This window comes from Humulus lupulus, chromosome 3 (assembly GCF_963169125.1).
Source record: "Humulus lupulus chromosome 3, drHumLupu1.1, whole genome shotgun sequence".
Classification (NCBI taxonomy): Eukaryota; Viridiplantae; Streptophyta; class Magnoliopsida; order Rosales; family Cannabaceae; genus Humulus; species Humulus lupulus.
In genome coordinates, this window is record NC_084795.1 from 199,989,675 (window position 1) to 200,016,558 (window position 26,884).

The 26,884-nt window shown below is 38.8% G+C and overlaps 3 protein-coding genes across 3 annotated transcripts; all 3 read right to left on the reverse strand.

Moving 5' to 3' along the window:
• Positions 1-19,274: 19,274 nt before the first annotated feature.
• LOC133825308 (protein EXPORTIN 1A-like) lies at positions 19,275-20,889 on the reverse strand. The gene is made up of 5 exons (XM_062258270.1): positions 20,725-20,889; positions 20,255-20,362; positions 20,067-20,165; positions 19,394-19,446; positions 19,275-19,281 (listed from the first exon to the last, which is right to left on the reverse strand). The coding sequence occupies exons 1-5, from the start codon at positions 20,836-20,838 to the stop codon at positions 19,275-19,277; spliced, it is 381 nt and encodes a 126-aa protein (XP_062114254.1). The 5' UTR covers positions 20,839-20,889.
• Positions 20,890-21,417: 528 nt separating this feature from the next.
• On the reverse strand, positions 21,418-22,426 carry LOC133825309 (protein EXPORTIN 1A-like). Its single transcript, XM_062258271.1, has 3 exons — positions 22,107-22,426; positions 21,957-22,039; positions 21,418-21,535 (listed from the first exon to the last, which is right to left on the reverse strand). The coding sequence occupies exons 1-3, from the start codon at positions 22,227-22,229 to the stop codon at positions 21,418-21,420; spliced, it is 324 nt and encodes a 107-aa protein (XP_062114255.1). The 5' UTR covers positions 22,230-22,426.
• Positions 22,427-23,454: 1,028 nt separating this feature from the next.
• On the reverse strand, positions 23,455-24,700 carry LOC133821492 (large ribosomal subunit protein eL21x/eL21w-like). Its single transcript, XM_062253754.1, has 3 exons — positions 24,315-24,700; positions 23,838-24,192; positions 23,455-23,621 (listed from the first exon to the last, which is right to left on the reverse strand). Exons 1-3 carry the CDS (start codon positions 24,342-24,344, stop codon positions 23,587-23,589), a joined length of 420 nt encoding a protein of 139 aa, XP_062109738.1. The 5' UTR covers positions 24,345-24,700; the 3' UTR covers positions 23,455-23,586.
• Between the last annotated feature and the right edge of the window lie 2,184 nt (positions 24,701-26,884).

A 26,884-nucleotide genomic window follows, 5' to 3' on the forward strand; every position in this document is an offset into this window, starting at 1 on the left:
TGCAGATCACCGATTCACTGGGATGAGGCAGGTGAGAGGAGGTATTTAGGTCCTGAGATGGTTCAGAGGACCAATGAGGCACTTGAGAAAATTAGAGCTCGCATGCTCGCCTCCCAGAGTCTCCAGAAGAGTTATTCAGATTAGAGACGCAGAAGCATGGAATTTCAGGTAGGTGATCATGCATTCCTCAGGGTTTCACCCCTGAGAGGGGTAAAACGTTTCAGAGTTCGGGGCAAGTTGAGTCCCAGGTTTGTTGGCCCCTTTGAGATTCTGGAACGAGTTAGGGAGGTGGCTTACAGGTTTGTAATGCCTCCAGCTTTATCAGGGGTTCATGACGTTTTTCATGTATCCATGCTCCGGAAGTATGTATCGGATACTACTCATGTGTTGAGCTATGAGAACTTGGAGTTGGATCAGGATTTATCATACGAAGAAAAGCCTGTTCAGATCCTTGATAGGAAGGAAAAAGTCTTGAGGAGCAAGACCATCACCTTGGTTAAAATATTGTGGAGGAATAGCAAGGTTGAAGAGGCGACATGGGAACTGGAGTCGGATATGCGGGAGCGGTATCCCAAGTTGTTCAGGTAAATTTCGAGGATGAAATTTTCATGAGGAGGGGATAGTTGTAACGACCCAAATTCACTATTAAGGCTTAAGGGCCTTGAGTAGTGTGCCTGGAGGGCATAATGGGATTTTGTGTGTGACTTTAATGAGTTTAATGCATGATTATGATTTAATGCACGTTATATGACTATTTGATTATTTGAGATGCATGACTATGTGAATTAGTATGCATGTAGACCTGATTATCTTAGAAAGAGCATATTTGTAATTTGGCCATTTTGGGCATGACTGTGTTGATATCTGTGATCTGTGACTCGAGACCATCCTAGAATGAGCGGGTTAGCAGAAAAGTCAAAGCGGGAATCTATACCCGGCTTGGGTTAAGCCTGGGGAGTTTAAATGAGAATTTGGAAAATATATTGAGGTTAATCTTGATGATGAAGAATGTATAATTGGTGATTAATCAGGTATTGGGTAGCGAGCGGGAATTATTAGGAACACTTGAGGAATTAGTGGGAATTTGGGTAATAGGACTAAAATGTCCCTGCATGGGCAAAAAGGTTTAGAATTATTAGGGAGGGCATTTTGGTCTTTAGGCTTGTTAGAGATAAGTTAAAGGGGGCTTTATACTTAGTGGAATTAGTAGAAAAAGAGTTAAGGCTGAAAAAGAAAGAAAGAAGGAAGAAAAAGGAAAAGAGAGAAAACAGAAGGGTTTTGTTCCAAAAGAATCGGTTTGTGGCTCTCCCACCATTTCCCTTCATTTTTCTTGGAGTTAAGCTCAGTAGAGAGCAAGGGTAGGCTGAGCATCAAGGTTCCTAAGCTAGACTTGAGGGTTGGCAAGGGATTAGCAAGGTCACATCAGAAATTTGAGGTAAGTTCTTGGAGATTTCAGTTTTAGGGTTTGACTGGTTTGAGCTGTGTATTTGAGCTAAATAGATGGGGATTTTTGGGAAATCAGGCCAAGATTGAGAAGGAGCAAGCTAAGGAGGTCTAGGGTTCAACTCAAGGTCGAAATTCCATCCACGGTATGATTTCTAAGACCTTATCTTTGATGTTTGAATGAATTTCTGGTTTTAGGGTTCATTATGGTAGATCTTGAGTTTTGGGTTGCTTGAGCTTGGGGTATGAGTTCTTGGGATGCTTGAGATGAGTGTGAGGTGTTGATAAGTTTGTTTTTGGGTTTGGAAAAGGTTTGGACAAGTTTGGGGTTGAAATGGTTGAAGGAAAATCGCAGAAACGATTTTTGGGTGTGGTCTTGCTGCAACTAGCGCTATAGCGCTAGTCAGTGGGCGCTGTAGCGCTAGGCCTTATTTCTAGGGGGTGTGGTTCTGCTTGTAGTGCTACAGCGCCCTCTTTAGAGCGCTGCACTGTTCACAGAAAGGGATTTTTGTGCTTTTGTTGAGGGATTTTGACCTAGGGTTCAGGGCTCGATTCCACCACTTTGTTTTGGGGATCTAGGACTTCCCGGGGGGCTCGGGATTGGTCCCGAGGCTAGGTTTTGGACTTGAGGTTTGGTGATGACTTTGACTTATGCATTTTGTTTAGGTGACCGCTAGCGCTCGAGTAGGATCGTGCTCGAGGAGTCAGGTGATCAAGGCTATCGAATTGAAAGGTAAGAAAACCGTAACACCCGAGGTCAGGGCATGGGCCCACAGGGTTATTTCAGGGCATGGCCCTAGATTGTATTATGTGCGAATGTATAACCTTAAATAAATTATTATATGTTGGAATGATTATATCGAAATGTACTATATGTATGAATATAATGAAATGAACGGCTAAGGCCGAGAGCGGCGAAGGCCGAGAATGGCCTTGGGGCCGGAAGTAACACTTAGCACATGGAGTGCTTATAGCCAGGGTGGAACCCAATGGATACATGAGTTATCCTTACGGTAAGGACCGAGACCCCAGGCTTAGGTAAGGCCTCTGGGGCGGCATGGCCGTGCTTGTTCAGTCTGATGATTTTCCTATTTATCAGTGGATTATATGTCAGCTATATTCTATGCATATGTTATATACTGTATGAGTTTTCCTGCTGGGCTTCGGCTCACGGGTGCTCTGTGTGGCAGGTAAAAGCAAGGAATCAGTCAACCGGCCATGAGTATGGAGAGCGTGGGGGCGGCGCGTACATGTTCGGCCTGCCCGACTGCTTTGGTTGGGGGCATTTTGTATATGGCTGTATTAACATATTCTTTTGATAGTTAACCTGGTGTAAATCTATTTTTGAGTTGTAAATATTTTGTAAACCTTATTTTTGGGATCCCAGATGTTTGATACTTAATGTTTTCAATGAAACTAAACATTTTCAAAGAGTACAGCCTTAAACTCTGGTTTAGACACGCTTTTGGTTTTAGAAACCTCGTAGAGTCTGTTAGTTGCACAATTTCCATTTTTAAACTCACTTAGTAACGGCTCTAAGGTAGTAGGGCGTTACAGTTCAAGAGCCACAGAACCACTTCAACTTGTATATACAGACGTTTGTGGTCCACTAAATATCCAAGCTAGAGGAGGTTATGAATATTTTGTCACTTTCATTGACGATTATTGAACATATGGTTACATATACATAATGCGAAGGAAATTTGAAACCTATGATAAGTTTAGGGAATTTTGAGCAGAAGCTGAAAAGTAATTAGGTAAATGAATAAAAGTACTTCGATCAGATCGAAGTGGAGTGTACTTAGATTATTAATTCTAGGACCATTTGCATGACCATGGAATTCAATCCCATCTCACTGCACCTAGAACGCCACAACCAAATGATGTTTAAGAAAGGCGGAACATAACATTATTGGATATGGTTAGATCGATGATTAGTTTCTCATCATTTCCTTTGACATTCTGGGGTTATGAAATAAAATGTGCTCTATACATACTTAATGCTGTTCCATCTATGTTTATTCAGAATATACCATTGGAATTATTGAATGACACTAAACCTAGTTTACGCCATTTTTGTATATGGGGTTGTCCTGCACACGTGCTTAAAGGATAGATTGGGAAGTTGGAATCATGCACTGAAGTGTGCATGTTTGTAGGATATTCCAAAGAAACAAAAGTTGTTATATTTTATAGTCCTAAAGATAAAAAAACGTTTGTATCTACGAATGCTACTTTTCTAGAGCATGACTATATAAATAACCACAAACCTCAATGTAAAGTTGTTCATGAGGAAATGGTCTCAAATAAACAACACCAATCACCAACAATGGCAAGAGAAAAATGGCCAGAGGATATCACTAGTTTTAGTTAGAAAAATAGAGAACTTCGTCGTAGTGGGAAAGTTGGTAAACAACCAGTACGCTATGAACATGAAGTTTAGATGCTTGTTTCTTACACAAAAAAAGATGATCCATTGACTTATAGAGATGCAATGGAAGATTCTGACAAAGAAAAATGGCTAAACATCATAGACCTTGAAATGGAATCGATGTATTCCAATTCTGTCTAGACTCTTGAAGATCCAACTGAAAATGTTAAACCTATTTGCTACAAAAGGATATTCAAGAAGAAGAGAGGAGTAGATGGGAAAGTAGAGACTTTCAAAGCAAGGCTAGTAGAAAAGGGCTACACACAGAATGAAGGAGTTGATTATGAAGAAACTTTTTCACCTGTGGCCATGGTCAAATCTATCCACGTACTCTTATCCATAGCTGCATGCATGGACTATAAGATTTGGCAAATGGACATTAAAACAACTATTCTGAATGGTTATCTTGATGAAACCATTTACATGTCTCAACCAGAAGGGTTCGAAGTTAAAGGTCAAGAGAAAAAGGTTTGCAAGCTTCTTAAGTCCATTTACGGACTTAAACAAGCTTCGAGATCTTGGAATCATATTTTTGATGAAACAATCAAAACGTGTGGTTTTGAAATTTTTTTTGATGAACATTGTGTTTACAAAAAAATCAAAGATAAGATTGTGGTATTCCACGTTCTCTACGGTGATGATATTCTACTCATTGGGAATGACATAGAAACATTATCAAAAGTAAAGAAATGGTTAGCTAAGCAATTTCGAATGAAGGATTTGGGAGAAGACAAATATGTTTTGGGAATTCTAATTTGTAGAGATCGAAAGAAAAAAATTTTGGCACTATCTCAAGTAACTTATATTGAGAAAGCGCTAGAACGTTTCGGTATGCAACACTCCAAGAAAGGCACCATTCCTACCCCATCAAGAGTTTAATTTTCTAAAGAACAATGTCTACAAACACCTCCGGAAGAGGAGGACATGAGACAGTATCCCTATGCCTCTACAGTGGGCAGTCTAATGTATGCAATGTTATGCACCAGACCTGACATCTGTTATGCAGTAAGGATAGTCAACCGTTATCAATCCAATCCGGGATTGAGACATCGGACAACAGTAAGGAATATTCTCAAGTATCTTAGACATACTAGAGATTACATGCTTGTGTATTTAGGTGGAGACCTGAACCCCACTGGATATATTGATTCTGATTTTCAATCAGACAAAGATAGTCAAAAGTCGACATCTGGATCAATTTTCACATTTGGAGGAGGTGTTGTAGTTTGGAGAAATATTAAACAATCCAGTATTGCAGACTCCACCATGGAAATCGAATACATAGCAGCTTGTGAAGCAGCAAAGCAAAAGAGCCTATGTGGCTCAAGAAGTTCTATATTGATCTGGAAGTTGTTCCAGGTATAGATCAGCCACTTGTTCTGTACTGTGATAATAGTGGGACAGTAGATAATTCAAAGGAACCCAGAAGTCACAAGAGGGGAAAGATCACTAGATCTAAGAGACAGTCAACTAAGGAGGTGTGTTGTCTTCAAGATTTCCTCTGAACATAATCTTGTAGATCCGTTCACAATGACTTAATCTATTAAATCTTGTCAGGGTCATGTAAGAAGTATGGGGTTAAGGGAAATGCCTCATTTACTTTAGGGAAAGAGGGAGATTGTTGGGAATTGTGCCCTTAAAGCAATGGTAGTAGACAATGGAATTAATGAAATAAATGAATGAATTAAATTATTGTATATATGTAGCTTATGTACTATATTATTGCTAATAATATTAAGAAAATATCAGAAAATTACCAAGTTCATCTATGTGGTCTCAATCTCATATTGGTATGAGAGGATCGAGGTTGAGATAATGAATTTAAATAGTTCGTAGTAAAATAATGTTATGAAATCTTTAGATTAGTTACTGTTAGTACAGTCTAGTAGTATTATGAATACATGTGACCTAGATCTGGGTTGCTAGTGCAGTAGGACACTTTAGTGGAGGTACTTTGCATGCTCAGAGCATGTAGAACTGGACCAGATGTCATTTAATAATACTTGTTTAAATATTATTTTGTAGTATTATAAAACACATCAACTGATGATCATATATAAACTGTTCTTAATTATGAAGTTACTATGAACTCCTATATATGTCACTTGATCTTTTGATTCATGCGTTATGATTTGTCAGTATGGTTAGGCTAAGAACTATGTTTTGGGGACTCAATGATGTATATGGAGAGGGACATAGCTTAACAAATATGGAATCTATACCTTCTTATCGATTGAATGATGATTCCCTATTGGGTTGGCTTTTGGAACTGAAAAGGTTATTGACCTCAAATTTATAACCAAATTATGAAATAACCTTCACTAGTAAAGTTAACAATACACTAGGAATCAAGATATAATTAAAAGGGTAAAGCAATATTTATTCCCACTTAATTATGAATCATCAATAGAGGATTAATTTGTATGTAATGATTATATCAATGGACACTTTATGGTTACAATAAAGTACTCAGTAAATATATGCCTTTAATTCTCAATAGTTCAGTCTCATATTTATAGTGCAATAATCATGAGATTAATAAATATTATTATTGAATCAAAAAGTTTTTATTAATAATCTTTTATTTATTGGAGCTTGTAATTATTGGTCCATAAGTCTCTGTGGCGGCTCTATCAACACTAATCAAGGTGAGAGTTGATACAAGGATTAAACTATGAATGGGAAATTTAAGAGAATATTTATTCTTCGGTATAAATATGCAATTATGTGATAATTTAAGTTGCACAATTTATTATTGTACTTGTGCAATTTTCAATATTGTTCAGAAATAGAATAAATTGATTTTAATCAATTATTTTATTTAAGTGTGAATAGATAAATATGGATAGTCAAAATTGGTTTTGATTATTGTATTTATTTAATTAATAATAAGATGACCATAGAAATTCAAAATTTGAAATTTAAGTTGTTATATTTTTCCTTAAAAAGATGATACCTAATTATTAATTAATTAAAAGAAAAACACATGAAAAAATCAAAATCACAATTTTCAAGGATAGGCCACACGCATAGGGTTTGGACTGCTTTATGTGTGTGGCACATCTGATGTTATAAGATATTGGTTTTTTATTTTTATTTTTTAATTAATTAATAAAACATTTTAAATGGGATTTTAAATGGAATGTTAGATTTTTGTCTATTATTATTATTATTATTATTATTATAAAAGATGATTCACTTAATTATTATTATGGTAATAATGCCTTTATATTATATATGATTAAATATAGAAACAACATGTTTTTAACAAAGAAGAAAAACTATCATCTTTTTCCCAAAGCAAAAACATTTTCTCTCAACCTTAATTAAAAGTCTCGTATGTTGAGAATACTTTTGATTCACAAAATTGATCCTAGTTCTCTATGTGCCCACCCACATCTTGAGGTGTAGAGAACGTCTTGGATGATCTAGATGTGCGTACTCGAGCAAGGATAGGAAGATCGAAATACATACGAAAAGATTCAATGATTCTTGAAAGGCTACAAGAGGTAAATCGTTTCGTATTATTTTTCATATACATATCATATATATTGATTATCATATTTCATATTAAAGGATCCTCATATAAAGTTGTTTATATAATTTTTTTTTGTTGTATACCATTACTGCAACTTCTGCTGCGCACTAGGAACCATTCCCTACAACAAACACTGTATAATAAGAACCAACACTAGAAATTTGACCTGTCACTATTGAGGGACTAGCCTCAGCCTCTGACTGCGTCAAGGTGAACACGCGAGTTGGAGTCAAGTTTTCCGCTGTAATGCTTTAGATAACCAAGACCAATACATTGTGTAGTTAAAATAGTGCAAGACTTGTTAATAAAGTCATTTGAATAAAAATGTGATCCTAGGGTCAACAACCAAATTAGGGTTAAAAGATTTTGATCATAAACATTTAATTTTTAATTAAAATAGATGTTTGGAAGATGGGATCCTGAAAACATGGTTTAAGAGACAAAGCTACAAAATTCTCAAAAGTTATATACAATCAATGGCCACTCTAACGGAAAAATTACAAGTTTTAGGCTTCTGTCCCTGTACTTTCCCTCGGACGTGGTGGATGAGCAACTGACAATGTACACCTCACCCCCAGAGCTCTCCAACTCATGGTTGATCTAGCTTACCCTTGCCTTTACCTGCACCACGTAGCACCCGTGAGCCAAGGCCCAGTAAGAAAACCATAACAGTAATACATAATCAGTGATGATAATCATTCAGCAATAAAATAGTTATTCAAACATTCAACAAGTCATAGACATCAAACTAATATCAGTAAACATATACATTCAACAATTTATCTCAATCAATATAAAATATCCAGGGTCGGCGCCCTTAGGCCGTGCCCTCTGTTTACTTCACTGACTCCGGCTTACTTAGGCCGAGTTCAGTGTTTATCTAACTGACCTCAAATCATAGTGGCCGAGCTGTGTCATGTGCGCAAATTATCAGCCCCGGATCTCTTAGGCCATTCATTCTTATATCCCAAGTCAATCATTTAGCCATACAATAACATGTTCAAGTATTTGGAATCTCAGTCCCATTATAACCATTCACGGGTGCAATTTTCTTACCTTGAATTCTGAGCGGAGATAATGGAATGGTCCTGAGTACGATCCTCAATCGTGAGCCTTGGTGATAAACCTAGTCACAGTGGCCAATGGGTAATTGTCAACGTCTAATCCAAATAAATACTTAGGACATAAAAACTACCCTTCGGAACCTCAATTTCTACTAAACCAGGTAGTAGAAATTGTCCCGAGTGCTTAGGTTCGAGCCCCTAAGCCTTACCAAACCTAGAAACCAATCTAGGGAAAATCCCCTAGGTGGGTCGCGACTTGGTCCAAAAGGTCGCAACTTGCCCCCAAGTCAGAGACCAAGAACCCCAGGCAACAGTGGAGGTGGGCTGCAACTTGCCCCCTAAGGTCGCGGTGCGCCCCCAAGTCAGAGAGCAAACCCAGGGCCAAAAGGCCACACACGATGCAATGCCCCAGAGCTGGGTCGTGACGCGCCCCTTCGAACCAAATTTTTTTTGGTTTCTTCACACTTCTCCCTAATAGTTTACCTAGAATTTAAACTCAAAGAAACCTCCCAACCAAAAACAAGCCTAGCTATAGGTTAGGAACTCTAATCACATATTTTGACACCAAAACCTTAACAAAAATACTAGAATCAATTCCCCAATTCAGAACTAACCAAGCACCTATAGTCCTATCTAAATCCAACCAGAAACTCAAAGATGAAGTGTTAAAATTTTACCTCAATTATGACTGAATCTTCACAGGCTACATCCTCCAAGGCTTGAGGTTATGTCCCAGTTAAACCTCCTAGTTTCCAAAGCCTCAATTCATCCACTTCCAGCTTCAAGCCTAAGCTCCTCAGTCCTTGAATTCCTTCAACTACTCAAATTGAATCACCAAGAGAGAGAGAGGGGAGAAATCGTGAGAGAGATAAGAGAGAGAGATTTCCATAAATTTTTGGTTATTTATTAGAGTTACTGAGCTTATCCCAAGTGTTTTTCTAAGTATATCCTTGTTAAACAAAAGGCAATTTTGCTACTCAAGCCTATTAGTCGTCAAATTGTTCTTAGGAGTAAATTGGTCATTCCACTCCCAGTTAACCCCATCATGTCCATCTATTTTCCAATCAATTATTCAATATCTTCCTCTCACCCAACTCATCCCAATGAATGGGCTATCTACACCTCCCCCCATATAACATCTCATATAGAGCCACTCCAATCGTTGATTTATAATTGTTGTTGTATGAAAACTCAATCAATGAGAGATACTTACTCCAACACCTCTCAAAATCCATCACACACGCCTTGAGCATGTCCTCCAATACCTAAATTATCCTCTCAGACTGCCCATCATTCTTAGCATGAAAGGTCGTACTGAACTTCAACTGAGTTCCCATAGCCTTCTGCAAACTACCCCAAAATTTGGAGGTAAATATAAAACCCCATGGAGATGTAAAATTTCTCTCACATACAGCTCCGCATACTGATCCACAGTATAGGTCAATCTCACTGGTAGAAAGTGAGCTGACTTAGTGTATTTATCTACTATCACCTACACCGAGTCGTGCAGCCCCGCTATCCTGGGTAAACTTCCCACAAAATCCATTGTAATATCCTCCCATTTCCACTGAGGAACACCCAAAGGCTGTAGCAATCCCGCTGGTTGCTGATGCTCAGCCTTCACCTACTGATAGGTCAAACACTTGGCCACGTACTCCACTACATCCTTCTTCATCCCAGGCCACCAATACAAGTTTCTTAGATCCTGGTACATCTTCGCGGTGCCTAGATGGGGTGAGTATGGAGTAGAATGGGATTCATCGAGTATCTCTCGTCTAACCCCCATATCAGTCAGGACAAATATATAATCCTTATACCGTAGTAATCTTGTCTCTAAAATGGAATAGTCCTTAGCCACTCCAGCTAAGACATTCCTTCTAACTTCCTATAACTATGCATCTATGAACTGACCCTCTTTTATCCTCTCTAGAAGGGTTGATTGTAATGTAATATTGGCCAACTGACAAACAACAAATTCTATCCTCGCTCTAGACAACTCTTCTACCAACTCTCTCGATATCTATGCAGAGCTGAACAACTGTCCCGGGCCCCTCTAGCTTAACGCATCTGCCACTATGTTTGCTTTTCGTGGGTGGTAGAGGATGTCGCAATCATAGTCCTTCACTAGATCTAGCCAACGCCTCTGCCTCATATTCGCCACACCTTCAGTGCCTATACCACTGCTTCCAATTCCAAATCATTGGTAGGATACAGCTGTTCATACTCCTTCAGCTGCCGTGATGCATAAGTTATAACCTTCTCATTCTACATCAACACACATCCCAAATCCAACTTCGATGCATCATAGTATACCTTTAACGACCCAAATTTACTAATAAGGCTTAAGGCCCTTGATTAGTGTGTCAGGAGGGCATAACTGGATTATATGTGATTTAAATGATTAAAAGCATGTTTATATGACTATTTGGATATCTGTGATGCATGACTATGTGTATTAGTATGCATGTAGGCCTTGATTAGGTTAGAAGGGTATATTCGTAATTTTGGCCCATTGAGGGCATAAATGTAAATAAATGTGATAAATTGTTGAGACCACATTATTATGTGGATATATTTGTGGCTTGTGACTCCAGGCGATCCTAGTGATCGGTTTAGTGAAAAAGTCACAACGGGGATTTATACCCGGCTCGGGGCGAGCTTGGGGGTATTTCTGGGAATTTCGGAAATATATTGGAGTCTATTTTGACATTGAGGAATATAATTGGTTATTAGTTAGGTGTCGAGAAATAAGCGGTAAATATTAGAGACACTCGAGGAATTAGCATGAGTTGGGTGTAATGACCAAAATACCCTTAGAATGATGTAATGGCTTAGGATTTTTGGGAGGGCAAATTAGTCATTTGAGTTAAAAGCAGAGATAAGTAATATGTTTCTTTATTGCCTTAGTGGAATGTATAGAAGGCAGTAGAGGTCTGAAAGATGGATTGAGACAAAAGAAAAGAAGGGAAAAATAGGGCACTATTCTCTTATGCGGTTTAGGCTTTTCTTGACCAATTTTTCTAGAATTTAAGGCTAAAATTCAGAGAAGGCTTAGGCTAAGGCTCAACAATAGGGTTCTTGATTTGTCTTGAGGAATTGGCAGAGGTTATTCATCCAATTAAGGTAAAATTTTGAGGTTGTTATTCAGTTTCAGTTTCTTGGTGTTAAAATGGATTTTGAGATGACTTTTGATGGAAACTCTAGGGAATAAAGGCTGAAGTTTTGAGGAGTGAAAGCTAAGAGAGTGTGGAGGATAGCCTAAGGTCGAATTTCTCTATTGAAGGTAAGAAGTTCTGAACTTGGTCACTTGAATTATGAGGTTTTTGTTGTTTTCTGTTGAGTTTTTGAGCTTCAAACTCAGCCATGGTGATTTCTTTGTTTTGGGGTGCATGTGCTTAAGTTTCATATGGTTGGGTCATATGGGGTGAGTTATAGATGATGGTGGGCTTGCTTTGGTATTTTGTTGAGGTTTGGAATGGTGTTAGAGGATTTTGGCTCGAGGAAGTTCGAAGGGGAAAAACCTGAGTGTTGTCTAGCTATGACTAGCGTTGTAGCGCTAGCCTTAGGGCGCTACAGCGCTAGGCCTGGGTGTCTAGGAGCCTATTGGCTCTGTTTGTAGCGCTATAGCGCCCTCTTTATGGCACTGTTGCGCTACCCTATTTCTAGAAGGGGGTTGTTGGGTTATTTCTTAGGGTTTTTGCCTGAGGACTCGGGTTTGATTCCACCACCCCGTTTGGTGGAATTAGGGCTTCCTGAGGGCTCAGGATCGGTCCCGAGGCTAGGTTTTGGAATTGAAGTTTGGTATGGTTCTAACTTGTGACCATGACTAGGTGTACACTAGGGCTCGGATAAGATCGTGCTTGAGGATTGAATTGAACAAAGTTATCGGAATCTAAAGGTAAGAAACTGCACTCGGTTATGTTTTAATGATGGGACTAAGAGCTCCCTATACATGAATTGTGTCATTGATGGTATTATTCCATGGGACATGTGAAAAACATCCTAAGAGTGCCGGTATCAACATTTGCGCACAGGGCGCAGCTTGGCCACTAGTAGCTGAGGAGAACTTAAAATTCACTGAGCTTGGTTTAAGCGGGCCGGAGTAAGTGGGGTAAATAGGGGATGCAGCCTAAGGGTGTCGACCCTGTTTATTAGGTGAATTGGTTATAAATTGTTAATGATGAGTTTGGTATGCTGAATATCTATTTATATGAACACTATGGATTGTTGACTTTATGGCTATGCATTATGAGTTGCTTGACTGTTGATTTGCAAATTGATTGCTTAATGATTATGCTCTGTTATCTGGTTTCTTGCTGGGCCTTGGCTCACAGGTGCTATGTGGTGCAGGTAAAGGCAAGGGAAAAGTGGACCAGTCTTGAGATGGAGAGCTTTAGGGCTGAATGTACATAGTCAGCTGATCGGCCGCCACGGTTGAGGAGTGGTACAAGACGAGAAAAGCCTAATTGTCTTATTTGCCTTAGAATGGCTAGTAACTATACTTTTATCCCGAAATTTTGTAAAGTGTCTTTTAACGCTACTGCTTTTGGGATCGCATGTAATAATGTTTGATTATAAGAAATGAAACTTTTGAGACCAAAATCTTTTAACCCTAGTTCAACTGTAGTTTCTGTAACACGTTTCTAACTAAATTGACATGATTAGCAAGTCTTGCACATTTGTAAACACACAGTGTAACAGTCTTGGCTATCCAGGGCGTCACAACTTGGCATCAGAACGTCCTAGGTTTAAGGGTTCCTGAAGAGTGGCTGGACATGTACATCCACCGTTAAAGACAAGCTCGACTTAGGGTTTGGTAATTTTGAATACATGATTATATGCTTAAATGATTAGGATGGAATATGACTGTTGATATTTGCTTGATTAATAGGGAGCATGAGATACTGATAGGGCCTGGCCCTTTACTATTTCATGATGATATTGAGGCATGCTTATTAGAATTGCTATGCATGTGAATGAAAATATTTGATTACTTGGATAAACTGTTATATATTGATTGCTTGTGAGTGTTTGAGTCCCAGTGGTGGATCATGAAAGGATTATTACCCTGTCATCATAGTCTGACTGCCGAGTCATTGATTACAGATTAACTTGGATAACTATGCGTCCAAGAAAATCTACGCGACTAGCCGGCATCAGATCTGAGACTAGAGATGATGACCAGGGCCAGACCCCTCCCCCAGTCCCTGAGAACTGCCAGCAACTTATGGCAGACATGCAAGCGCGGCTATAAAGCCAGGATGAGCAGATTCGAATTCTGCGACAGCAGGCTCCATCAGGCAGTGCTGCCCCTATTGTGCCACCTACAGTGGTACCAGTTGTACACCCAGTAGAGGTTGGAAACTAATGGGAGTCATTGTATGAGCAGTTCAGGAAACAGCAGCCCCCAATCTATGAGGGAAGACCTGATCCATTGAAGGGCGAATAGTGGATGACCATGATTACTACTATCCTGGATTTCATGAGGGTAAAGGGACATGATAGGGTGGCTTGTGCCACATATATGCTGAGAGAGGATACCCGTATCTGGTGGGAAGTGGCATCATAGACCAGAGATGTTACTACATTGAGTTGGGAAGGATTCAAGGACTTCAGTCAGAAGTACTATAATGTTGCCATCAGGGTAGCGAAAGTAAATGAGTTCGTGGGGCTGGTTCAGGGCAACATGACAGTTACAAAATATGCCCTGAAGTTTGACAGACTTGCAAAGTTTGCACCAGATCTTGTGCCTACTGATGCAGCTAGGCAGGGATAGATTTATCAGAGGGCTTAATGCTATGATAGCCCGAGAAGTGAGGATAACAACAGTTCCTGAGGGGACAACTTATGCCCAGGCAGTCGAGAAGGCTCTTACCACTGAGGAAGCAGAGAATAAGATATGGAGAGAGAGTGCAGCGAGGCGGGAGGGCCGCAGGGTTGTGCCTCCATACTCTGGTTCTGGTAGGGGCGAAGGCCCCACTGATCTGAAGAGAAAGAACCCTGATGCTTCGACCGCTCCTGGTCCTGATAGGAGAGGTCAGGTTACTCAGGGTGCCCGTCAAGTAGGCGGTGATACATGGAGGATCTATCCTGAGTGCACAAGGTGCAGAAGACGCCATCCAGGCGAATGTTGGGCTAAGGCCTGTTATGTGTGCGGGGTGGTGGGACACCTCATGAAGGACTGCCTAGCAGTGAAGAAGGGAGATGCAGGGAAGGTGGACAGCTTGACTCCAGCTCGAGTGTTCACCCTAACACAGGCGGAGGCCAAGGCTAGTGCCTCGGTAGTGACAGGTCAGGACGAGAAATGCCTAATTGTCTGTTTTGCCTTAGAATGGCTAGTAACTGTACTTTTATCTTGAAATTTTGTAAAGTGTCTTTTAACGCTATTTCTTTTGGGATCCCATGTAAAAATGTTTGATTAAAAGAAATGAAACTTTTTAGACCAAAATCTTTTAACCCTAGTTCAACTGTAGTTTCTGTAACACGTTTCTAACTAAATGACTTGATTAGCAAGTCTTGCACATTTGTAAACACACAGTGTAATGGTCTAGGTTATCCAGAGAGTTACAATACCACAAATTTTCCTCCCTCCGAAGGAAGACTCAATGCCAGAGCAGTAATCAGCCATCACTTCAGTTCCTGGAGGCTATTCTCATACTTGTCTGACCAGATGAACTTCAGATTCTTCCGTGTCAAGTTTGTCATCGGTGCAGCAATCTTCGAGAATGCTTCTACAAACCGACTGTAATAACCCGATAACTCAAGGAAACTTCTAACTGTCTCGGCCAATCACTCACTGTCTTCACCTTAGCAGGATCCACCTTAATTCCATCTTCATAATATGTCCATGGAGTGTCTCTTCTAGTAGCCAAAACACACATTTCTTAAACATGGCATACAACCAATGCTCCGTCAATCTCTGCAAGACCTGTCGAAGATGTTCTTCATGTTCTGCCTCTTAACTAGAGTAAACCAAAATGTCGTCGATGAAGACAATCAAAAATTGATCCGTGAAATCCTTGAACACCCTATTCATCAAGAACATAAATGCTACTGGGCATTGGTCAAACCAAATGACATGACCAGAAACTCATAATTCCATACCTCATTCGGAAGGCCGTCTTCGGTCTATCCTTGTCCTTGATCCTCAGTTGGTGATAACCAAATTGAAGATCAATCTTTCAGAACACCGTCTTTCCCTACAGCTGATCCAACAGGTCATCGATCCGTGGTAAGGGCTACTTATTCTTGATGGTCAACTTGTTCAGTTCCCAGTAGTCTAAACACATCCTCAATGTCTCGTCCTTCTTCTTCATAAATAGAACTAGTGCACCCCATGGCGAGTAGCTAGGCCTGATAAACTCCAAATCAAGAAGCTCTTGCAGCTTATCTTCAACTCTTTCAATTCAGCTGGAGCCATTATATATGGCGCCCTTGACACTGGCTCTATCCCCGATGCTTTCTCGATGACAAACTAAATCTCTCTGTGTGGTGGAAACCCTGGTAAATCTTCAGGAAACACATCCAAGAACTTGCGAACCAATCTGGTCTCTCCCAGCCTTGCTGGCAAAACTTTGGTAGTATCCACCACACTGGCTAGAAAACCTATACAACGTCCCTACAATAGGTCCCTAGCCCTTAATGTTGATATCATGGGAATGCTTAGTCCATGCATAACACCCACAAAAACAAAGGGATCCTTTCCCTCAGGCTCAAAAGTCACCCTCTTCTTCCTACAGTCTATAGTAGCCCCAAATTTGACCAGCCAATCCATGCCCAAGATCGTATAAAAAGCTCGATCAAGTCTACTGATAGTTCCCTACTATCTACCATCAACGACAGTGCTCTAATCCATCTCCTAGAAACTACCAGTTCCCCTGTAGGCAATATCGTCCCAAACCCCGCAGTATAGTACTCACTAGGTCTACACAATATATCAATTACCTTACTATAAACAAAGGAATGTGTAGCACCAGAGTCAATCAATACAATATAAGAAGAGCGAGCGCTAGAAAGCTGACCTGTCACCACCAAAGGACTAGCCTTGGCGTTTGCCTGCGTCAAGGTGAATACTCGAGCTGGAGTCAAGCTGTCCACCTTCCCTGATTCCTCTTTCTTTGCTTTTCGGTAGTATTTCTTGAGGTTTCCCACCACCCCACACAAATAGCAAGCCTTTGCCCGATATTCATGCAGATGGCGTTCCCTGCACCTCATGCACTCAGGGTAACTATTTCCATGTCTCACCGCCTCCCTGGCGACCACTCCTATCAGGACCAGTAGTGGTCGAAGTGTCAAGGGTTGTCCTGTTCAAGTCACTGGGGCCTTCGCCCCTTTCAAACCCTGTGGATGAAGGCACTGCCCTACAAACATCCCGTCTCGCATCGCACTCCTTGCAGATCTTGTTTTCTGCCTCTTTAGCAGCAAGTGCCTTCTCGACCGCCTAGGTATAAGTGGTTCCCCGCGGTACCATTGTGATTGTCACATCCCGGGCTATCATAGCATTAAGCCTCTAATAAATCTGTCCTGCCTGGTTGCATCGGTAGGCACTAGATCTGGTGCAAACTTTGCAAGCCTGTCAAACTTCAGAGTATACTCTGTAACTGTCATGTTGCCTTATACCAGGCCCACGAACTCATTCACCTTTGCTGCCCTGACGGGAACGTTATAGTATTTCTGGATGAACAAGTCTTTGAACCCCTCCTAACTCATAGTAGAAACATCTCTGGTCTATGATGCCAACTCCCACCAAATATGGGCATCCTCTCTAAGCATATAGGTGGCATAGGCCATCCTGTCACTACCTTCCACCCTCATATAATCCATGACAGAAGTAATCATACTCATCCATTGTTCAGCCTACATTGGATCTGGTCCTCCCTCAATGGTTGGAGGATGCTGCCTCCTGAACCACTCATATAGTAGCTCCCACTTGTTCCTAACCTAAGGTGTCTGTACAACTGGTGCCACAGCAGGTGGCAAAATAGGTGCAACACTCCCTGACGGAGCTTGCTGTCTCAAAAGATAGATATGCTCTTCCTAACTCTGTAACCGGGCTTGCATGTCTGCAAGTATCTACTACCAGTTTTCAGGGATTGGCCCAGGGTTCTGGCTCTGGTCATCATCTCTAGCCTCAGACCTTCTGCCGACTATTCGTATCGATCACCTTTGACGCATAACTATCCAAGTATACGTGCAATCAACTACTCGCCAGTCAGACAATGATGATAGGGTAACAATCTTTCCATAGCTCACCATTATTACTCAATCCACAAGCAATCAAGAAGCAAACATTCATTCAAATATTCATTCACATACAGCAGCAATGCGAATAAGCATGCCCCATAATAGTAAGACAACATTCAACGGCCAGGCCCTATCAGTATCTCATGCTCCCTATTAACCATAAAGATTAAAGCATTTACATTTAATTCAAGTAGTTAAGCATATAATCATATATATACAATTACCAAACCCTGAGTCGAGCTTGTCTTTAGCGACGAGTGTACAAATCCAGCCAGTCTTCAGGAACCCTTAAACCTAGACCGATCTGATACCAAGTTGTAATGCCTTACATAACCAAGAATGATACACAGTTTATTTAAAATAGTGCTGGGCTTGCTAATCAAATCATTTGAATAAAAATGTGATCCTAGGGTCAACAACCAAATTAGGTTTAAAAGATTTTGATCATAAACGGTTAATTTTTCATTAAAATAGATGTTTGGTACATGGGATCCCGAAAAAAGGATTTAAGAGACAAAGCTACAAAATTCTCAAAAGTTATATTCAATCAGTGGACACTCTAATGGAAAAATTACAAGTTTTAGGCTTCTGTCCCTATACTTTCCCTCGGCCGTGGTGGACGAGCAGCTGACAATGTACACCTTGCCCCCAAAGCTCTCCAACTCATGGCTGATCCAACTTACCCTTGCCTTTACCTACACCACGTAGCACTTGTGAGCCAAGGCCCAGCAAGAAAACCATAACACACTACAAGAATAAACAGTATTCATAACACTTAAAAACTGCTAACCGGGAGTATTGATAACGTTTCTGAAAATGCTAACATAGCCCCTGTTATTAAAAGTCCTGTCTTTTCTATAACAGTATTCGAATGTTATGTTCGATGTTATCTTAAACTATTCAATAACACAATTTTAGTTGCTATAATATTCAAATAATAACATTTAGTTAGAGTATTTGATTGTAAATTTGGAGTTTATTCTTATACTTTATGCATAACACTTCTCCACTTTTACATTTAATTATTTTGATAGCATTTTTAGTTTGTTATATTATATAAATCATAACAATTTGTTATGCTTATAATATATTTCTAAATCATAACATATTAAAAGTCTAGTAATAAAATTTTGTTACTTTAGTGTGGATAATATATTTTAAATTTTATTTTGATAAGTATACTTATAAGGTTTTTTTTTAATTAAAAGATTTTCATTATTGTATTTTGATAAAAAAAATCAAAATTAATCATAAAATGTAATTCTCAATAGATTGATAAACCACAAGTATTACATTAAACAATAACTAATTCAAACCATGAATATGTCTACTTCATGAGATCTTAGTTCTAACTTAAATTTGAAAGCATAACATAATAAAGTTTTATAATATTGAACATTTTTTACTTTAAAAATGAAAAACAGAAACATTACAAGATACACAAAAGTAAATCATGCATGAAACTTGCTCCATCCTTCAATTCATCATCCAACCAAGTACTTGCTGCTGAAGTTGTTTGTTGCCATCCGAAGCTCTCTAAATATCAAAGTCTCCCTCATGATCTGCAACAATAATAGACCACAACAATTTGGTTAAGGAAAGTTTCCATGATAATTAAAAATGAGATACCAAAAAACAATTTAAAAAATACAAATGTAGCACAAAAATAAATACAAGGCCATCAGTTGTGATCCAAGGCCATCAACCATACCAGGTAGCAAAGGCATCTGCTTATTCAGTATAAAACCACAGGCTAAAATAAGTATCTGTCCCATTACAAATTTCGAAAAAACAAATAACATATAAAAAAAAAAGAATCACACAAACAAAGAGGAGATGGAAAGACAATTTCCTTAATAAGCAAAGGTTTGACATAATTCAAGAACAGAGATTACAGGTCACAAAATATTTGATGTCACAAAACTAAAGAAATTATATATTACTATCTCCAACCATTTAGACTAGAAAAAGGAAAAGAAAAGAAACCCAACTGCTCTGAAGGTTCAAAAGACAATATTTATGGAAAACACAAATTGAAATGAAAATTACATATATATCATGGAAAACATAGAAATAAGAAACAAATCAACTAATTTTGTATCTGATATACAAAAGTAAACAGTAAACTGCAAGAGGAAAAAGATGATATGTGCAAGTGCAACCATATGAAAATAAAACAATCACACCAAAAACTATAAAATATCATCTGAAAGTAAACAATATACAAAAGTAAAATAGTAAACTGCAAGAGGAAATAGATGATATGTGCAAGTGCAACCATATGAAAATAAAACAATCACACAAAAAACTATATAATATCATCTGAAAGTTAACATATTCACAATACCTGCAGCCCCATCATGTTTGCCGTTACAGCAGGATTATCCAAATTGTGGTGTGCCTCAAATAGTTCCAACACAAATGAATTCCAAAAGTCTAAGCAAACCTGTTCTAGTCATAAAATGATTAAAACTCATTCCAATTTTAACAAATTTCACTTGTATGTTCGAGTCTAGACTACTAAAATATTGGTACCTTGAAAACTTCTGTGTCATCCACATATGAAATTTTGGTAAGATATTCAACACCCATGAGCAAAGCAGCTATGTTCTCTCCAGGAGTTTCCAGCACACGAATGTGAGACTGCACAAGGATAGAACAATGTAAATGTTGCAATGTATTTAAACAGCAACTTCAAATCTTTGAGATTTGACAAGGAAACAATGTGATTGTATATTATCTTATTAAATCCCTTAAGCCGTGAATGTTGCAATGTATTTAAACAGCAACTTCAAATCTTTGCTATTTGACAGGGAAATAATGTGATTCCATATTATCTTATTAAATCCCTTAAGCAGTGCCTTATTGACACATTAAGCCTATTCTACAACTAAACGAACCATAACTTACAGCCATAAGAGGATGGCCATTGAGATATAAATATAACAAAACGTGGTAAATACTAAGATCAAGAAAGTATAAAGGGAAAAAAGAAAAAAAATTGCCTTATAAAATGAAGTGAAAAACAAAGGCAAATTCTGAATAAAAGCCTGCAGAATAGGTAAGTTAAAAAAAAAAAAAGACATTGCCAGAAATAAACAATTATTGAGCGAACACATAAAAAATGGTCTTCATTAAATTTTGAAGCGCCAAAAACAACTTTACCTGCTCTTCTCTGGAACCAATTGCATAAGCCTCAGGAATGTTTGTATTAAGAGGAATCATGGTCTGACCAAAAGGAAGAAAAAAATATATTAATAGCAACATAGGAACAAGACATACAATTAAATAAAAGAAAAAACTCGACAATGATGTGATGAGTAAGCCAACCAAAGATAGTACTACAATAAGCATTTCATTTCGGACCTACCTGTAACAGTTTCATGAATATGGTGTACGTCTTAACGTACTGGGCATTATAGAAATCTCCAAAATTAAGTGCTGCAACCTAAACACCAGTGCAGTGAACTATGAGAACTAGGCACAGTTTTGAAGCAACTCTTAACTAAATCAGCATACAAACACACCTCTGTCAAACACTGAAGAGTGAGATTCCGATACGATGGCATGGGGAAAAAATTCAGCAGCGTTTCAAGCTGTTACATAAACAAACACAATCAGAATTTTGCTCAAATTCAAAGGCAATACAACAACCATCTATCAAGCAAAGCACATACCAATGGAGACTCAAATATATATCACAGGGGAATCCATGAGAGAAATGCGTGCAATGAGGAGAGTGTTGCACGTATAAGCTCAGTTCTTTGAGAGGCTGATAGTACATATAAGCATAGCTCATGAATGAGTTGAAATTCACTGCAACAACCAATCACATTATGTGTGAGAGATTGGAAAAATGCATAAACATATCATTACGGTAACATGTGACATGCCAATTAGAAAATAAAAGCCAAATATATGATGACTATGAACTGGCAGTACGTGACTATCAGTAGTCCAAGATAAGTGATCAGATCACTTGACTTTGTGGTGGCAGTTCACCCGGAAGACATTGTATCAAAATATGTGTATAATAGTGAATAAAAATAACTTAAAAAGTGCATAATGACTTCTCATCAAAGGATATCTAAAAGAACTGTCCTTAATATATATATAATTATAAGCAAATGATAAGTCTACAGAAGGAAAAAAAAAGAGCACTCATGAAACATTATAATATAAAACATGAAATGCATCCCAAAATGAAATAAAAATAAAAAAAACATAAATTATCTACCTGTTCAATGATTGTTTAAGCTCCTTTATCTTACTTTGAGTCATCTCTCCTCTTGAGAAATCAAACACCTCTTCACTTAGAAGCTGAAGAAAACATATTCAAGTAATTAGTGCCAACTAATTCTCAATAGTTGAAGAGACAGAGAGAAACCTTCAATATAGCCATGCAATTCTCACAAATTGTTTCACTAGTTTTAGCAGCTGAAACAAGATCAGGAATAAAGCTTTTCCATCTTGCTGGCCAATCATGCTTCAAAATCTGTACATTAAACATAGAGGAAGCAAATTAGGGTTGATTATAGAACTTCAAACAGAGATACAACTCACCAAACAAAGTAGAAAAAACCAATTTGTCAAAATGAGAAAGTTGCAGGTGGGGAAGGGAACACAAAACTAGAAAGAAATGTATTTAATTTTTTGATTTTATAGAACTTCTTGCAATAAAATAATCTCGTGGCCTTGAAATGTATAAAGAAACATAAAATCAAACTAGACCCAAATTTTAATATGTTTTACATGATTTGGGATTTGCTTTTCTATGATGTAACTAGCTAGCAAGAAAAATTATAGTAGTTTACTACTACTACTACTACTAATTTCAAGTAAATTTAAAAAGTTTGTATTATCACAGAGAAAACTAATCCAAAATACAATTTAGATCCTTTACCAAATAGGTTGTGGATTTCTTGATGGCATCCTAGCTAAAATACCCACCAATCAAGTAATTTAAGAAATGGGATTTCTTGATGGCATCCAATCAAACAACCTAATAGCTTTATCAACTTCTCCATGTTTAGAAAACCCATAATTATAGAACTCTAAAATATAACATCTAACTTAGAACTTTCATCAAACAGTTTTCTTACTTCACTCAGAAACACACAAAAACAAAAATCATTAGCACATACTACAAATATGCAATCTGAATTCCAAAGTAAAAATCTTAGTCAAATGAAACTCATAAAACAGTTGGGAAATAGCCAAACTAGTCTTAAAATCAACTACGGTGGCAACAAATCATTCTGATGCTATGCAAAGCCAACATCTTTGAGCTAGATGATAGTTAATAAGTAGAAAATTAATTTTCATCTACTTGACAGTTTTAATCAAATCTCATCAGTCTCTCAGTGTTTTTCTTACACAGAAACTGAGATAAAAATTATCTAGATGTGATTAAAAATAAGAAAAGGATTCCTTAAAAAAAAAATAACTTACCATTCCTTTCATTAAGATCACTAATAGTTGTCTTTTTGTCTAATTCTGATCAAGAGTCCAGTATTATAGTATATCTGTAGACAATGAAGCTCAGGGAGGAGGTTTAAGCTCAGTATTACAGTATATCTATATTCGCTCAACTCTATAGACAGATGTAACTCATAAAAGTATATCTCAGAAACAGTATTACATGTATATACCTGAGTGAATATAGAGTTGACCTCAGAAATTTATTCAAAAAAAATCTTAATAAATGAAGACCTGATGCCGTGAGATACTGAGGTGTTGTGCCTACTGCTTGCTGCCATCTGGCTTTTGTGAAGCTTTGAGGTGTCCTTTCGAATTGATGCCATGACTAGTGAGGTGAGCTGCCTTGAAGACCTGGTGTCATGAGAATGCCTCTTGCTTTTTTTCTTTCATAAACCGAAAATCTTGGACTCTTGGAATATTTCTGTACACAACAAAAATAGCACAGAAATTTTTTAAAACAAAATTGTACTTAGAATAGTATTCAAAATATGAAAACTAACAACGGCTTCGAGTACTTGAACTAATTAAGGAAACGTTTCCATTGGTAGTCTTGAAAACAAAATCAAAACCAGACAAGAATAGAACAAAACAGAACATTGAGAAGAAAAAATAATACATAAAATGATCTAATAACCACCCTTGAGATCGTTGACAACATCATAAGGAATGGGGGTGACAGTTTCCAACTGAGCTCCTTCGACCATGAAACCTGGCTTGGGACCCTCTGGCTGCCTCTTGGTGCTGATGGCCTCACCCTTCAACTTGGCCTCGGCCTTGAGCTTATCGTTCCTTAACTTTCTATTTTTGAACTCCTCAGTGCATCTAGAGGGCTGGACATGCTCCACACGAACATGAATCCTCTTCTTAAGGATGCGGTTCCCAACCTGCTTGTTAACCTCCACGCCAATAGCGCGCTTGGTGATGTTCCAGACACGCCCAGTTCGACCATGGTAGAACTTGTGGGGCATACCCTTGTGAATGGCCCCGTTAAACTTTCAAATCCATAAATCAACACCAAAAAAAAATCAAAATTGACAGGCCCAGTTACCTTAGTTTATATATAAATCATACTTCATATATCATAAATTAAAAAAATGGGTTAAAGTTACCTTACTTCACATAATGGACAGACTCGGTTGCCCATCGCCCATGGAGGAAAGGCCTCTGGTTCGCGCTAGGGAGAAGAAAGGGTCAAAGCACTTTGGGGAGCATTTGCTTCACCCCTTATTGCGTCTTTTCATCATCGTCCCAAAGCCCTTTCTTGGGACCCTTCATCATTGATCCTTAGCACCCACATCTGAAAGAGAATGAGAGAAAGAGGTCGGTGAACGATGGTTCCAAACCAGAGAGAGCGAAAGAAATAGTCACTGTGAGTGGGATGAACGAGAGATTGAGAGAAGGCAAGAGATTGGAGTGTGTGTGGCTATTTTTAGAGGGAGAGAAAAAGAGACAGAGGGGAACACGGTTAGGGTTGATTTGTGAAGAAGAAGATACAAGAGAGAGAGAGAGAGAGATACTTTAGGGCTAATAGAATATTAGAGGGGGAGATGGAAAAGCTAGTGGCAGGCTGTAAAATTTTACTGTACCGAGCGCGCCTGATTTTTATATTTAACCATAGCGTTTTTTAAAAATTGTAATTTTTAGGTGTTATATTAGGCTAAAATTCTTGTAGTGACAGTAATACATAATCAGTGATGATAATCATTCAATCATAAAATGGTTATTCAAATATTCAACATCAAACTAATATCAGTAAACATATACGTTCAACAATTTATCTCAATCAATATATAATATCCAGGGTCGGCACCCTTAGGTCGCGCCCTCTGTTTACTTCACTGACCCTGACTTACTTAGGCCAGTCTAGTGTTTATCTAGCTGACCTCAGCTCAGAGTGGCTGAGTTGCATCCTGTGTGCAAATTATCAGTCCCAGCTCTCTTAGGTCGTTCATTCTTATATGCCAAGTCTATCATATAGCCATATAGTAACATGTTCAAGTATTGCGAATCTCAGTCCCGTTATAACCATTCAAGGGTGCAGTTTTCTTACCTTGAATTTCGAGCAGAGATAATGGAATGGTCCCGAGTACGATCCTCAATCCTGAGCCTTGGCGATAAACCTAGTCATAGTGGCCAATGGGTAATTATCAACGTCTAATCCAAATAAATACTTAGGACATAAAAGCTAGCCTTTAGAACCTCAATTTCTACTAAAACCGGGTAGTAGAAATTTTCCCAAGCGCCTAGGTTCGAGCCCCCGAGCCTTACCAAACCTTGAAACCAATCTAGGGCAAATCTCCTAGGCGGGTCGCGACTTGGCCCAAAAGGTCGCGACTTGTCCTCAAGTCAGAGACCAAGAACCCCTGGCAACAAGGGAACGGGCGATGACTTGCCCCATAAGTTCACGGCACAACCCTAAGTCAGAGAGCAAACCCAGGGCCGAAAGGCCACACGTGCCGCAGCACCCCAGAGCTGGGTCGCGACGTGCACCTTCGAACCCAGAAATTTTGGATTTTCTTCACCCTTCTCCCAGCCAACTTACCTTGAATTCATACTCAAATAATCCTCCCAACCATAAACAAGCCTAGCTACGAGTTAGGACCTGAGCTATAGACATGAAGGTGGTGAAGTGTGATCTCATAATATTCAAACGACATTCAAAATACGAGCTTGGAGGAGATGTTCAGCTCGTGCTAACTCGAATGTATTGCATATTCAAGGATCCCTGGAGACTCGGAATCCCATTATACAGTTATTTAGGACCAGGTTGTCATATTTTATGTCCCAGATATTAGGAGAACATTTACTGTATGATCAAATCATATCCCATTATAAATGGAAAATATACGTATTAAATGTAATAAATATGTATATGCATAATTGACTCACGCGGTTACCCAAACCTGTCCATGGAATTTCTCTATAAATACTGAGAATATCGGACAGGAAAAGGGACCGATTATTCTATAATACTAAAACTCTGCCAAAATAGAGAGTGAAACAGCATTAAAGTAGATTCGTGGACTAAGTGGATTTTAACCACTGAACCACGTAAAAGATTTGTGTTCTTGTGAATTCATTTCATTTTGTCATTACGGTTTATACTAAGCACTAATCTATCTTACTATTTCTTAATACACTGCTGGCGAAAAAACCACGTCAACAGTTTGGTGCTTTCATTGAGAGAAAAATTAGTGCTTCATCAAAATCCAAGTTGAATCCCATCATGGTGCTTACTCGCTCGATGCACGACAATGAGATAGAACAATCTGGTGGGCAGGAGGCTTAGCATACTGCTTTTTCAAACGAGCATGGCCCTGAAGTCCAACAACATCAGGGAAAACAACCAGGTGGTCATGGAGAGACTGGGAGTTCGGCGTCATTACCACTGAATCAAATCCCAGACTACTTAACTATCGTTGAGTTGGAAAATATGCAGTTAAGAAGAAACCTCGCTCAGGAAAACAGGCAAATTGAGGAGGTTTTGGCTAGATTACCCCCTCTCGCAGCCGACGTTAATGTCGGAAAGAGGCAATGTGGGTCTCACAAGTCCCACAGGAATAAATGATGCAAACCAAGTCAATCATTCAGAACGGCCACCCCAAGTTTTGTGTCTACAGGGCGAGACAGCTAGAATGCCCATCCTAGTGGCCTTCGTAGGGGTCATCAACATATCAACCGATC

Coding starts and splice junctions, on each gene's coding strand:
- LOC133825308 (XM_062258270.1), bottom strand. CDS start 20,838: ATGTGTTCGCTCAATAATTGTTTATTTCTGGCAATGTCTTTTTTTTTT. Junction 20,166..20,254: donor ATGACACAGAAGTTTTCAAG/GTACCAATATTT, acceptor TGACTAGAACAG/GTTTGCTTAGACTTTTGGAA. Junction 19,447..20,066: donor CAAACATGATGGGGCTGCAG/GTATTGTGAATA, acceptor CTGAATAAGCAG/ATGCCTTTGCTACCTGGTAT.
- LOC133825309 (XM_062258271.1), bottom strand. CDS start 22,229: ATGTTTAATGTACAGATTTTGAAGCATGATTGGCCAGCAAGATGGAAA. Junction 22,040..22,106: donor ATTGCATGGCTATATTGAAG/GTTTCTCTCTGT, acceptor TGTTTTCTTCAG/CTTCTAAGTGAAGAGGTGTT. Junction 21,536..21,956: donor CTTAAACAATCATTGAACAG/GTAGATAATTTA, acceptor TGGTTGTTGCAG/TGAATTTCAACTCATTCATG.
- LOC133821492 (XM_062253754.1), bottom strand. CDS start 24,344: ATGGGCAACCGAGTCTGTCCATTATGTGAA. Junction 24,193..24,314: donor GAGTCTGTCCATTATGTGAA/GTAAGGTAACTT, acceptor TGGATTTGAAAG/TTTAACGGGGCCATTCACAA. Junction 23,622..23,837: donor TGTTGTCAACGATCTCAAGG/GTGGTTATTAGA, acceptor TGTTGTGTACAG/AAATATTCCAAGAGTCCAAG.